The sequence below is a fragment of the Microcebus murinus genome, chromosome 2, assembly GCF_040939455.1.
Source record: "Microcebus murinus isolate Inina chromosome 2, M.murinus_Inina_mat1.0, whole genome shotgun sequence".
NCBI lineage: Eukaryota > Metazoa > Chordata > Mammalia > Primates > Cheirogaleidae > Microcebus > Microcebus murinus.
In genome coordinates, this window is record NC_134105.1 from 100,623,613 (window position 1) to 100,638,124 (window position 14,512).

General features: G+C 44.1%; 1 protein-coding gene and 1 pseudogene across 5 annotated transcripts in view; both read left to right on the top strand.

Annotated features, from left to right (window-relative positions):
* Positions 1–4,171: 4,171 nt before the first annotated feature.
* SNX27 (sorting nexin 27) overlaps positions 4,172–14,512 on the top strand; it is an 81,696-nt gene continuing 71,355 nt past the window's right edge. Inside the window, exon 1 of one of the 5 annotated variants that reach the window (XM_076000127.1) lies at positions 4,172–4,377. Coding sequence is in view for 3 of the 5 variants with exons in the window: in XM_076000126.1 (XP_075856241.1) it covers positions 14,043–14,353 (311 nt within the window). In the remaining 2 variants the exon portion in view is untranslated. Of the gene's footprint in view, positions 4,378–13,879; positions 14,354–14,512 lie in introns of those variants that run through there. The other 4 variants (XM_076000126.1, XM_012767603.3, XM_012767602.3 and 1 more) reach the window with 4 other exon arrangements.
* Positions 9,468–10,738, top strand: LOC142869578 (ubiquitin carboxyl-terminal hydrolase 40-like; annotated as a pseudogene).

Genomic DNA, 14,512 nt, shown 5'->3' on the forward strand with positions numbered 1-14,512 from the left:
TCTACTTTAATAAGTGTGCCCTGCAAATTTTTATTTCTTGAAGTATCTCCACATATAGATGAGGTAGATATCATCATCTCTAGTTTATAGTTGGAGAGACCAAGTTGAAGAGAATTGCATCAGATACTACTGGCAATTCGTCCATCCTCTCATGTCCCTCCTCTCATTCTTTTAGTTTTTGTTTTTGTTTTTGTTTTTAAGACAGAGTCTCACTCTGTTGCCCAGGTTAGAGTGCTGTGGCATCAGCCTAGCTCACAGTAACCTCAAACTCCTGGGCTCAAGCGATCTTTCTGCCTCAGCCTCCTGAGTAGCTGGGACTACAGGCATGCACCACCATGCGTGGCTAAGTTTTTCTATATATTTTTAGTTGGCCAATTAATTTCTTTCTATTTTTTAGTAGAGATGGGATCTCACTCTTGCTCAGGCTGGTTTCGAACTCCTGACCTTGAGTGATCCTCCTGCCTTGGCCTCCCAGAGTGCTAGGATTACAGACGTGAGCCACTGTGCCCAGCCATCCTTTGATTTTTGTAGAGCCCCAATTTTGTTCTGGGATGTACACTGGGATGGGTCTACTCTTATAATAAGTCTTTATTAGTCCTTAGCCAATGGTTGGTTTAGCAGATTAGCATGCAATATAATTTTGGCCCATGAGATATGAGAGAAAGCTGATATAAGGCTACCAGGAAGGGTTTCTTGCTTCTAGACTCAAGGAGAAATTTCCCATTTTCTGCTTCTCAATATTGTGGCCATGTTTGTGGGTGATGCCCAGAGCTCAGCAGCCATCCTGCCACCATGACAGAAGTTGGCCAAATGGCCCAGATGACACACTGAAGATGGCAGAGGGGAGACATAAAGGAATCTGGATCCTTTGTGTGAATGAGTTGCTGAATTAACCAACTTGGGAACTCCAAGCAAGTTTAGTCTTGCTACTTATATAGGATCATGCATTTCCTTATTATTTAAACCATTTCTGAATTTTCTCTACTTGCAGTCAAAAGCATTCTAATGATATGTTAAAGATGAAAGCTAAACAGAAACCAAGGACAGAGGACCCAAGTCTCATACCCTTTTCCATTGGGGGATGATAACAACTCAGAAACCCCACTGGTCTTTTTGTTCTGAGATCTCCCAACCTATTGTATTATTTATGAACTGTTGGCACTGGGAAGTAATTTCTAAGAAAAAGGATCCCTGGAAAATTTAGTTTGATTTGGAGGGAAAAAAGTTGGGGGTGTCTTGGAAAGAATAAAGAGCTAATAGAGTGACAATGGCCTAGGGAGTTGTAGCTGGACAGATGGTGAGAAATGATGGTGGCCCTCTGAAACATGACAGGTGAGGTGAGAGGGCATGAATGATGGAAAAAAGCCAATCAGTGTGGCTGTAAGAGCCAGCGAACTTTTCTCTCCAGCGAACCTCAGAGAGATGGTATATGGCAATGTGGAAGACAAGGGCTCGAAAAATGAACAGGTAAAGGGGTTTGAAACGCACAACTATAGAATGCAGATAGAGAACAACATAATTATAATTACATACCAAGCTGACATAAACACTTGCTGACGTTAAACCTGTGGCGATTGTATTAGCTTTTCTCTACAGTCTACCCTGCAAGCTTCCTTCTGAGGCATGTAACTGGGCATGTGATCCAGGGTTGGATAATCATAGTTCTTCTCACAACTTTAATGGGGCCAGGTGGTGGGCACGTGACTTAAGGAAGGACAAATCAATGTCCTTCGCTGGCAGGCCATACACAGACTCTGAGAATAATAAGGTGTGTTTTGCTGATAGACAAAGAGAAGCAGAGATGAATAAAAAGGAGAGGCAGATGAAAAAGACAGAGGAGCCCCGAGTCCTCTTTGACAGACCCTCAGGCCATGGTTCCTACAGCACTTGCTTTAAATCTGCAAGCTATCCTAGTGTGGCAGATTATATTTTCCACCATGATTTACATGCTCTAATTACAGCATCAACACTCCTGCCATCAAATAGTGATGCCTATGCTCCCATCTCTTGCACCTTGGTAGAACTTTGTTCTGCCCTCTCACCTCACCTGACTGTAATGTTTCAGAGGGCCACCACTTGTACCAAAACAATATGGTGGAAGTATGCTATGTGACTTTTGAGGTTAAGTCATTAAAGTGCCGTGCATTACTGCTTCCTTCTCTTGGGATATTTGCTCTTGGAACCTAGCCACAGCTTGAAGTAGCTGAGTAGCCACACATGAAGAGGCCAGGTGTGAGGGTAAGATCAATAGCCCTAGCTGAGGTCTCAGCCAATAGCCATCTCTGGCCACCAAACACATGAGATATTTCCAGATGATACCAAATTCCAGCCCTGAGACTTTGAGTCTTCTCAAGTGAGGCCCCAGGTATCAAGGATGAGAACAAGCTATCCCCACTGTGTTCTGAGTCCCTGACCCACAGAGTCCACGATCACAGTAAAATGATGGTTTTATGCCCTAAGTTTTGGTGTGGTTTGTTATGCGGCTACAGTTAACCGGAGTACCCGGTATCCTCCTTAGCTATGTGGACCAATAAATAATCTTCTTTGCTTACGTTAGTTTGAACTGAGTTTCTGTTACTTGCAGCTAAAGGAATCTTGGTGAATTAACCCTCTAGTCTCCAGGAATTATCTCTACTCTCTGTGAATCAGTTCCTCAGTTTGCCAAAAATGTAATTTTTCATGGGGTCTTCATGGAAAAGGTATGGAAAGGTAGCAAAGAGGAAAGAAGAGAGAATTAGAATGAGGGCCTAAAAAAGGGTCCCCTTTTTGTTTTCTTCAACCCATGAGTCCACGTGTAATGGATTCATGCCTCCTTGCCTCTTTTAAACCACTTAAATTTTCTTCTTAGAGTTGAGTTCTAGCCACTGATTTGCTGAGTGACCTTTGACAAGTTGCTGTACCTTGCTGGGTATGTTTCTTTTTTTTGGAGGGAGGTATTCCTTTACCAGGAAAATGAGGGAATGGGGCTAGATGTGATATTTACTAGTATTATTACTAATAGCTATGTGCTAAGCATTATGTTAGGCATTTTTCACATATTACACATTTCATCCCCACCAGGGCCCTATGCAGCAGGTATTATTTACCACTTTTTGGTCCTTTCCTGGACTAACATTCTATAAACAATTGTTGAGCTCCTTCTCTGTGCTTCTCACTCTCAGACAGTCAGGGCATGGCACAACAAGTCACATGTGAATAGTTCCTTGTTTTTAGGAAGCTTGTGTTTGGTTTGGAAAGGCAAAGCTAGATATTAAATTGCTATGGTCTAAACTGACTGGCACTAACCATAAATACAATAGGAGTTACATTAGTTATCTACTGCTGTGTAACAAATTGCCATGCTTTTTTATTTTTTTTTATTTTTTTGAGACAGAGTCTCTCTCTGTTGCCCCAGCTAGACTGCAATGGCATCGTCAAAGCTCACAGCAACCTCAAACTCTAGGGCTCAAGTGATTCTCCTGGCTCAGCCTCCCTAGTAGCTAGGACAATAGGCTCGTACCACCACGCCTGGCTAATTTTTCTATTTTTAGCAGCAACAGGGTCCCATTCTTGCTCAGGCTTGTCTAGAACTCCTGACCTCAAGCTATTTTCCTGCCTCGCCTCCTGGAGTGCTAGGATTACAGCTGGGAGCCACCACACCCAGCCACAAGTTACCACGCCGTTAGCAGCTTAAAACAACATGTATTTATTTAATCTCACAGTCTCTTTTGGTGTCAGGAGTCTGGGCTCAGTTTAACTGGGTCCTCAGAGTCTCACAAGACTGCAATCAAGGTGCTGGCTGGGCTGGGTTTCTTTATGAAGCTCAGGATCCTTTTCCAAGCTCATGTGGTTTTTGGTGGAATTTCATGAGGGTGTAGGACTGAGGGCCCCATTTTCTTGCTAACAGTGAGCCGGAAGCTGCCCTCAGCTCCTGAGGGCCCTGAAGTTCCCTGCCGCGCGGCCATGTCTGAGGCAGTGTGCAGCATGGCAGCTCCCTGCCTCTCGGCCAGCAGGAGACTCTTGTCTGGTCTGCTACCAAGGAGTGTTATATAATGCAACATCCTCATGGGAGTGACACATCATCACCTTTGCCATATTTTATTGCCTAGAAGCCAGTCACAGGTCCCACCCACACTCAAGAGGAAGGATTACACAAGAGCATGACTCATTGAGGGGAGGTCTGTTTGCCTCAGGAATTTAGAAAAGAGAGATGTCAGAGTGAACTGGAGCCCTCAGGGGAGGCTTCATGGAGGGACTTCAGTCAGGGCTTGAAGGATGAATAGAATTTAGATCCACAAAGAGGAAAAGAGAAGAGGTAGAACATTCAGGACCAAAGGACTCTATGAGCAGAATTGTGAAGGCAGGATTCTCACCTATGTAGTCACCACACACAAAAAGGTAATAGAAATCTGCTGACCTTCTGGATCACAACGGGTGGGAGGAACTTTTTCTTATTTAATCAAAAGGAGGCTGGATGGTGGAGAGTGTCTTGGCCTTGGTGTCAGAAAACTTGGGTTCAAGGTTCAGTTCTGGTATTAACTAGTAGTGTGACTGGGGCCTGCTGGTTACCTGAGCTGGTTACCTCCCAAATTTCTTGGGGGTACGTCTATTGGCATTGTTATTGTGAGGATGAAACAGGCTCTTGGATGGGAAGTGCTCTGCAAATGGTCGTGGTTCTGTTTTTGAAAGTAGCTTCATTGACTTTTAAGAACCCACTCTGGCCTTGCGCAGTGGCTCACGCCTGTAATCCTAGCACTCTGGGAGGCCGAGGCGGGTGGATTGCTTGAGGCCAGGAGTTCAAAACCAGCCTGAGCAAGAGCGAGACCCCGTCTCTACTATAAACAGAAAGAAATTAATTGGCCAACTAATACATAAAGAAAAAATTAGCTGGGCATGGTGGCACATGCCTGTAGTTCCAGCTACTCGGGAGGCTGAGGCAGTAGGATCGCTTGAGCCCAGGAGTTTGAGGTTGCTGTGAGCTAGGCTGATGCCATGGCACTCACTCTAGCCTGGGCAACAAAGTGAGACTCTGTCTCAAGAAAAAACAAAACAAAAAAACCCACTCTATCTGGGTCCCCTGGCTCTGACTCTTCTTTCTTTGTCTTTCTCCTTGAGTCTCCTAAATAGGGTGGGGGCAGGAGGAGATTCTCCTGGTTCTGGCCTTGGCCCTCCTGTCATTTTACTGCACACTGTAACTTGGGGCTCTCCTCTGCCACCACCCAGAGTCTAAAGCTCCCAAATCTATGCTGTGGCCCAGACCCTTTTCCCCAATGCCAGACTCATGTGTCCAACCAATTACTGGACAATTCCTCCTGGATCTTCCTCAGGCTCCTCAAACCCAACAGACTCCAAATTAAACTCATTATCTGCCCCACAAACCTCTTCCTCTTCATGCCTTGTCTTGGGGAACCACCCCCCCCCCCCCAAGTCAGGCATCTTATGTCATTCCTTCCTCCCCAACCTTTGCACCTGAGATCCCATAGGTCACCAAGTCCTTCTTTCCTGTGCATCCCCCTACTTGTATTCCCACCACTGCTGCCCTCGTTGGAATCTCATTAATTCTCACCTGAATCTCTACAATTGCTTTTCTTTTTTTCTTTCTATCTCAATTCATTATCCACATATCCTACAGAGTGAACTTTCTGAAGCACAAATTTGTTTTGTTTTTGTTTTTGTTTTTTTTTGAGACAGAGTCTCACTTTGTTGTCCAGGCTAGAGTGAGTGCCATGGCATCAGCCTAGCTCACAGCAACCTCAATCTCCTGGGCTCAAGCGATCCTACTGCCTCAGCCTCCCGAGTAGCTGGGACTACAGGCATGTGCCGCCATGCCCAGCTAATTTTTTCTATATATATTAGTTGGCCAATTAATTTGTTTCTATTTATAGTAGAGACGGGGTCTCGCTCTTGCTCAGGCTGGTTTTGAACTCCTGACCTCGAGCAATCCGCCCGCCTCGGCCTCCCAGAGAGCTAGGATTACAGGCGTGAGCCACCGCGCCCTGCATGAAGCACAAATTTGTTAATGCTGCTGTTCTGCTTAAAAGCATTCAAAGGCCCTTAAGGATGAAATTCTTAGGGATGAAATTCAAACTCCTGGGCATGGTATTTAATATCTTAAGCCCTCCAGATCTGACTCTTGCCCACCTCCCTTGTCCCCTTCCTGCCCTGTCCCCTCTGCTCCAGTGCTACTGAACTGCCCACACTGCACTGTGTTCCTTGAAACCTCTGTGTTTGAATATGCTGTTCCTTTTGTCAGAAATGCCCTTCCATTACTATCCTTCTCTGCCTTACTAACTCTTCCCATCTATAATCACTCAGTTTAGCTCTCCGATGTTGTGAGACATCTGCCCTAAGTCCTTGCCCTCTGGATGCTTGAAGGCCCCACCTATGTGTATTCCTTTCACCTTGTACAAGACTCTTGTCACAGCTGTCATTATGATGTCTTGTAATTGTGTGTGTGTTTTTTTTCCCTGTCATCCTATTTTTATTTTTTTACATTGAAATTCAACATTCATTGAACAAACATTTTTGAGCACCTACACATACAATGATCCATAAAGCAAGTAAAATCAAATACCACAAAGAATTTCTTGGCTACAGTTTGTTTTCCAAGGTTCTGTGATTTTTGTATAACATATTAATAGCTTGGCCTTGGCTTGAGCACACTATTTGTGTGGGGTTTCTTTTGTTTTGTTTTGTCTCTCCTGCTAGATTTTGAATTCTCACCAGCAGTAATGTTTAATGATGTTTTATTTTCTTATTTTGATGTTCTGATAACTTTTTCTTCCAATATAATCCTTTCCAAATAGATACTTTAAAAAATTTATTTTTGGCCGGACGCGGTGGCGCGCGCCTGTAGTCCCAGCTACTCGGGAGGCTGAGATGGGAGGATCGCTTGAGCCCAGGAGTTCTGGGCTGTAGTGCGCTATGCCGATCGGGTGTCCGCACTAAGTTCGGCATCAATATGGTGACCTCCCGGGAGCGGGGGACCACCAGGTTGCCTAAGGAGGGGTGAACCGGCCCAGGTCGGAAACGGTGCAGGTCAAAACTCCCGTGCTGATCAGTAGTGGGATCGCACCTGTGAATAGCCACTGCACTCCAGCCTGGGCAACATAGCGAGACCCCGTCTCTAAAAAAGAAAAAAAAAAAAAATTTATTTTTGAATAGGCAACACCCTCATCTAACTGAAAATTCAGAAGTTACAAAAAGGTGTAAGGTGAAGCTGGTCATAGTGGCTCACACCTGTAATCCTAGCACTTTGGGAGGCCAAGGTGGGAGGATTGCTTGAGCCCAGAAGTTTGAGACCAGCCGGAACAACATAGCAAGACCTCATTTCTATGAAAAAATTTTTTAAAATGGCATGTGCCTGTAGTCCCAGCTACTCAGGAGGCTGAAGGAGGAGGATCACTTCAGCCCAGGAGTTTGAAGTCGTAGTGAGCTATGATGATGCTACTATACTCTACCTCTGACAATAGAATGAGATTGTCTTAATAAAAAAAAAAGGTGAAAAGTCTCCCTCCTACCCCATCCCCACCCCCACCCTGACACCCCAGCTGTCCAGTCTCTCTCTCCAATGGCAATCGATACTATCAGTTTCTTATGAATACTTTTAGAGATATACACATATACATGGTTCTCCTTTTATACACAAATGGTATCATGTTCTACAGACTGTGCTGCACCTTGTTTTAACCATGTACAGTATCTATAAGATCATTCCATATCAGTGTAGTGAGAGCTTCCTTATTCTTTATTTACAGTGATTCAGTTTTCTATTGGGGATGGATCATAATTTAGCAAATGAACATCAAGCTGTTTCCAATCTTTTGTGAATAAAAACAATACTGCCATGACTTAACTTCATAAAAGTGCCATCTCACATGTGTGCAAGTGTAACAGTAGAATGAACTCCTAGAAATGTAACTGCTAGATTAAGGGGTATGTGCATTTGTAAGTTTGATCATGTCCTATTGATCATGGAGTTTGTAAATACCATCGTATTTATCCCTGCATCCCTAGCTACTATCACAGAGTAGGCATTCAGTATATTTTAATCTAATAAATAAATGAGGAAAATAACTTTTAGTGGAGGCTCCCTTCTTTTTCCTTTCTCTGATGCTTTGTTTTAGACAAGTTCCATTCCACCCAACACTCAGTTCAAATTAAATGATTCACATTTAATCCAAATGCCACTATTATTTTGGAACAAAATTCTTATCCCAACTTTATTGTGTAACTAATCAAGATCCTTCATCATTAGCTTGGTTGTAAAATAAGGTCACATTAATTTTATGTTCTAATTATAATGACTTTGAGTCCTCATCCCTTATTTTGAGAGATCTCTTTCTTATACCAGATTTTTTCCCCCCTGAGCAATCCCTGGAAACCCTCACATAGACTGTAAATTCTTTCAAAGGGTTGCTTGTTGCTTTTATAAGTCATTAGACCTCTGCTTCTCCTGGATTCATTGCTTATTAGCTATATGACCTCTCCATGTCTGTTTATTCTTCTTTAAAACAGGGGACATTTAGAGTAGTGAGGATTAAATGAGAGCATAATGTGCTTAGAATATTGTTTGGCACATAGTAGAGTTGGGAGATACAGTCCTTTATGGGTCTTTGATGCTTGTACCCATCTTCCTGGGTATGCCAAGAATGCAAGGTTTTGACTGCTCTTTACCAGGGTTATTTCTCAAGGTTGTGTTTATAACCTTGAGGGATGAAGTAATGTTTCCTTCCAAGACAAAGAACAGGTTTTTTTTACTGCTTCCTATAAAATGGCATGTTCCCCAAACTCGTTCCTCAGATAAGATGTAAAGTAAGTGCACAGCATCTATCTTAGCCCTTCGTTTCATCCTGGTAGGATTTGGGGGGCAAGGGTAACTGACACAAACATGCCAAAGCTCATGTTGCTTCCCGTGTCCTGATAATAATCCTTTGTCTCTGACCCATGAATCTTGTGTCTTCTACAGCTGCGATCCCCAACTGCCCCTGGCCACAGCTGTCCACGGCCTGTTAGAAACCCAGCCTTGCATCACCACCTGAGCTCGGCCCCTGTCCCGCCCAGCATCCATGGAAAAAATTGCCTTCCATGAAAGCAGTCCCTGGTGCCAAAAACGTTAGGGACCGCTGTTACACAGTACGCATGAAACAGTAACAAACTAACTTATTACCCTATCGGTTGAATAAAATCAAATCCCAGACTTGAGCAGTAATCACTTAAATTAAGTAAGCTATTTTCATTATTTTTGCTCTTGTTCTTCCACTTGCCTTCACTACACACTCTGTACAATATCCACAAAAATTTGTGTTTTGGTAGGAGGCCAAAAAACACTAATTGCTGCCATTTGCAAAGAACTCTGTTGTACTGTTGGGGAAAACAAACAATTTGAAATAAAGGTAACTTCTCCTGGCCAACATGGTGGCGCCCAGCTGGGGCGGCTTGGTTGCGCTATGTTTTGGCCAGCGTGGGTCTGCGCTTTGGGCCGGTAGTATTCAGGTTCACAATGTTTGGGGGCCTCTTTGAAGAGGATTATTTCAGTGTGTCAAAAAAGCAGTATGGAAGAGGGAAGAAATTACAGACTAAAGCTTTGGAGGCACCTGCTTTTAGAGAATGCACCAATTTAAGTGGAATCAGAAATCTGGGTGGAATTTGTTACCTCAATTTCCTTCTTCAGATTCTTCATTTCACACCTGAGTTCAAAGAAACTTTATTTTCTCTTGGTCCAGAAAAGCTTGGTTTGTTCGAAGATAAGGATAAATCCGAGGCTGGGCGCGGTGGCTCACGCCTATAATCCTAGCACTCTGGGAGGCCGAGGCCAGTGGATTGCTCGAGGTCAGGAGTTCGAAACCAGCCTGAGCAAGAGCGAGACCCCGTCTCTACTATAAATAGAAAGAAATTAATTGGCCAACTAATACTTATAGGAAAAAATTAGCCGGGCATGGTGGCGCATGCCTGTAGTCCCAGCTACTCGGGAGGCTGAGGCAGCAGGATTGCTTGAGCCCAGGAGTTTGAGGTTGCTGTGAGCTAGGCTGACGCCCTGGCACTCACTCTAGCCTGGGCAACAAAGCGAGACTCTGTCTGAAAAAAAAAGGATAAATCTGATGTGAAGATTCGAGTCATCCCTTTACAGTCACAGGGCTTGTTTTGCTCAGCTTCTGCTCTTAGACCAGGAAGCTGCATCCACAGCAGATCTCACTGACAGCTTCCGGTGGACCAGCAATGGGGAAATGAGGCAACACGATGTGCAGGAACTGAATCAAATTCTCTTCAATGTTTTGGAAATGTCTTTAGTTGGGACCTGTGGCCATAACTTCATTTGCACCACTGAACCTTTGTTAAGCAGATTGTTTGTAAAGAATGTAAGAATATCAGTGAGAAGCAGGAAGACTTCTTAGGTCTAACAGTAGCAGTCAAAAATGTAACTGGTTTGGAAGATGAACTCTGGAACACACATGTAGAAGAGGAATTTTTTTTTTTTTTTGATGAGGCATATGATTTTATTGAAATTCTTTGTTTTTTTTTTTAATTTTTTTTTATTTCGGAATATTATGGGGGTACAGATTTTAAGGTTTCAATAAATGCCCATGAAGAGGAATTTTTTGACTATGACAAATTGTACCACTGTGGAACTTGTGACAAGTTGGGTAAAGAAGCAAAGGCAAAGATATATACCTGCCTTTTCCCAGGATCCCCAATTAGTACTTACTAAGTACTCAGTACTTAGTAGTAGGAAGGTCTTTCAACTGAAGTTGTTTTCTTTTCTTCTTCTTTTTTTTTTTTTAAATAGAGATGGGGTCTTGCTCTTGCTCAGGGTGGTCTTGAACACCTGGCCTTAAGCAATCCTCCTATCTCAGCCTCCCAGAGTGCTTGAAGTTGACTTGTATGAAAAAGTCTGGTGGAGATACTTGAAGCTCTTAACACTAAGGATTGAAAAGACATTTACATTATTATCTGTATTTTAACTTTTTACAAAAAGGATTTTTTTTTTTTTTTTTTTTTTTTAGAGACGGGGTCTCGCTCAGGCTGGTTTCGAACTCCTGACCTTGAGCGATCCGCCCGCCTCGGCCTCCCAAAGTGCTAGGATTACAGGCGTGAGCCACCGCGCCCGGCCCAAAAAGGATTTTTTAAAGCTTTCAAAAACAGGAAAAAAAAGACATAAAGGTAACTTGAAAATTATTGCCAAATTCAAATTATTACTTGGCCACTCTAATATCCAGTTCGAAATCACTGAGACCATAGTTTCCTCTCTACACAAGTTTTTGTTTTCTTTTTCTTTTTTAAAGAGACAGGGTCTTGCTCTGTTGCCCAGCCTCGAGTGTAGTGATGTAATTATAGCTCTCTACAGCCTCAAACTCCTGGGCTCAAGTGATCCTCCCATCTCAGCCTCCTTAGTAGCTAGGACTGCAGGTGTGCACCACTAAGCCTGACTAATTTCTTAATTTTTTGGAGAGATGGGGTCTTGCTATATTGCCCAGGCTGGTCTCCAACTTGTGGCCTCAGCATTTCTCTCGCCTTGGCCTCCCAAAGTGCTGGGATTACAGGTGTGAGCCACTGCACTTGGCCTATGTATGCTTTCTGTATAGTTGGGGCATAGTTTTTAGGTACAGTCATGTGTTACTTAATGATGAGGGTTCTGAGAAATCTACCATTAGGTGATTTCATCATTGTGCAAACATCACAGAGTATACTTATACAAACCTAGATGGTAAAGACTACTATATACCTTGGCTATATGGTGTAGCATATTGCTTCTAGGCTACAAACCTGTACAACATGTTACTGTGCAGAATACTGTAGGCAACTGTAACACAACAGTAAGTATTTATGTATCTAAACATAGAAACGGTACAGTAAAAATACAGTATAAAAGATAAAAACTGTTGTATAAGGCATTTACCATGAAAGACTGGAAGTTGCTCTGGGTGAGTCAGTGAGTGACAGCAGTGAGTGAATTGGAAGGCCTATACTGGTACATCACAGTAGATTTCATAAACACTGTAAATTTAGGCTGTACTAAATTTATAAAAAATTTTTCTCCTTCATCAATAAATTAACTTTAGCTTACTATAACTTTTTTACTTTATAATTCTTTTTAATTTTTTTTTATTTTTTTTATTTTTTTATTCTTACACTCAAATACACTCTCAGAGTTTTTAATTTTTTTAACTTTGTGACTGTTTTTGAAACACAAACACATTATACAACAGTGCAAAAATATTTTCTTTCTTTATATCTTTTTTTTTGAGACAGAGTCTCACTCTGTTGCCCAGGCTAGAGTGCTGTGGTGTCAGCCTAGCTTACAGCAACCTCAAACTCCTGGGCTCAAGCAATCCTCCTGCCTCAGCCTCCTGAGTAGCTGGGACTACCGGCATGCAACACCATGCCCAGATAATTTTTTAATATATATTTTTTAGTTGTCCAGCTAATTTCTTTTTATTTTTAGTAGAGACAGAGTCTCGCTCTTGCTCAGGCTGGTCTTGAACTCCTGAGCTCAAACTATCCTCCAGCCAGAATGCTAGGATTATAGGCATGAGCCACCGCGTCCAGCTCTTTCTTTATATCTTTACCCTGTAAGATCTTTTTTATTAAAAAAATTTTTAAATTTACTTTTTAAATATTTGCATTATAATAAAAACTAAGACACAAACACACATATTAGCTTAGGTCTATACAGAGTTAGGATCATCAATATCACTATCTTCCACCTCTATATTTTGTCCCACTGGAAAGTCTTCAGGGGCAATAACATGCATGGAGCTGACATCGCCTGTGATAACGATCTCTTCTTCTGGAATACCTCCTGAAGGACCTGCCTGAGGTCCTTTTTTTAAATAAGTAGAAGTATACTCTAAAACAGGCATCCTCAAACTACAGCCGACAGGCCACAAGCGACCCGCAGAGGACATTTATCCAGCCTAGCTGGGTGTTTTTGCTGCTGCTGCCTGTCCCGCTTAGCAGCCAGCTCATCCTGAGCCCACAGTGCGCAAGTGTGCCGCACTCTCCAATGGCCCTTCAGTGGTCTGAGGGACAGTGAACTGGCCCCCTGTTTAAAAAGTTTGAGGACCCTTGCTCTAAAATAATGATTAAAAGTATAGTGAATACATAAATCAGTAATATAGTTATTACCATTATCAAGTATTATGTACTATACATAATTTTATGTGCTAAACATTTATAAGACTGGCATCCAGATAGGTTTGCTTACACCAGCACCACAACAAACACGTGAGGTAATGTGTGCACTATGATGTGATGGTTATTATGTCACTAAGTGACAGGAATTTTTCTTCTCCATTATAATCTTATGAGGCCACCAACCTATTTGCAGTTTGTTGTAGACCAAAATGGTATCCGCCTCACAACTGTAGTTGCAATACAGGACAAGAAATTTGTTCAAATATAACTGGACCTTAGTTCCTGATAGTTAATAGCTGGATGGCTTTGAGCACTCTAAGGTTTAGTTTTCTAACATGTGAAATATGGAAACTAATTCATCATCCAGTTGTCTCACAGATTGTTCGGGCCTTGTGAACACAAGTTACGGAGCAAATGAGTTAATATAATTTAATACTGTGTTGAATCACAAAAGTCAATTTATCCTAACATTATTGTTTTTAGAGATTTGAAGAAGAAGAAAATAAATAAAAACTGGCCCCGCATCAACAGCTGCATCATTTTGCCACGCTGGCTGCTGACTTAGACGTTCACCACCCAACAGAAGACCAAATTCCTAATAGATCATTAAAGAGAAACTACAACTCCCAGCAGGCCTTGCTCCCGCAAGGCATCCCACAACCTCCGCTCAGGCCCGGGCCCAGCCTTCTCCCCGCCCCTCCGCCTAGAAACTACATCTCCCAGGAGGCCCCACGACGCCCAACAGCCCGCTTTCCCCCCGCCCCTTGCCTCCCCTTTACCCCCTGCCGGCAGCTCCGTGGCCGACTCTGTCCCGGGGCCGGCGAAGCGGGCGCGCGCGTCGGGGGTCGCGCGGCTGCTGGGAAGGGCGAGCGCGCTCCAGGAGGGAGTGGAGGCGTAGGGGGCGGGGGTACGGCTCGCTTGCTCGCAAGATGGCGGACGAGGACGGGGACGGGATTCACCCCTCAGCCCCTCACAGGAACGGAGGTGGCGGCGGCAGTGGGGGGTCTGGGTTCTACTGCGCCGGGAACGGCGGCGGAGTAGGCGGCGGCCCGCGGGTCGTGCGCATCGTCAAGTCCGAGTCCGGCTACGGCTTCAACGTGCGGGGCCAAGTGAGCGAGGGCGGGCAACTGCGGAGCATCAACGGGGAGCTGTACGCGCCGCTGCAGCATGTGAGCGCCGTGCTGCCCGGGGGGGCGGCCGATCGCGCCGGGGTGCGCAAGGGGGACCGCATCCTGGAGGTGTGAGTATCGGGACCGTCCGCTGCCCCACCCTCTCCATCCCCCTCCGCCTGTCCCTGCATTTCGCCTCTTCCCCTGTCACCCTCAGGCCGCACCTCCCCCAACCCCCGAACCGGCTCTCGGGACCCCCGCCCCTTTCAGGCCTCGGCTGCCGGGCACCT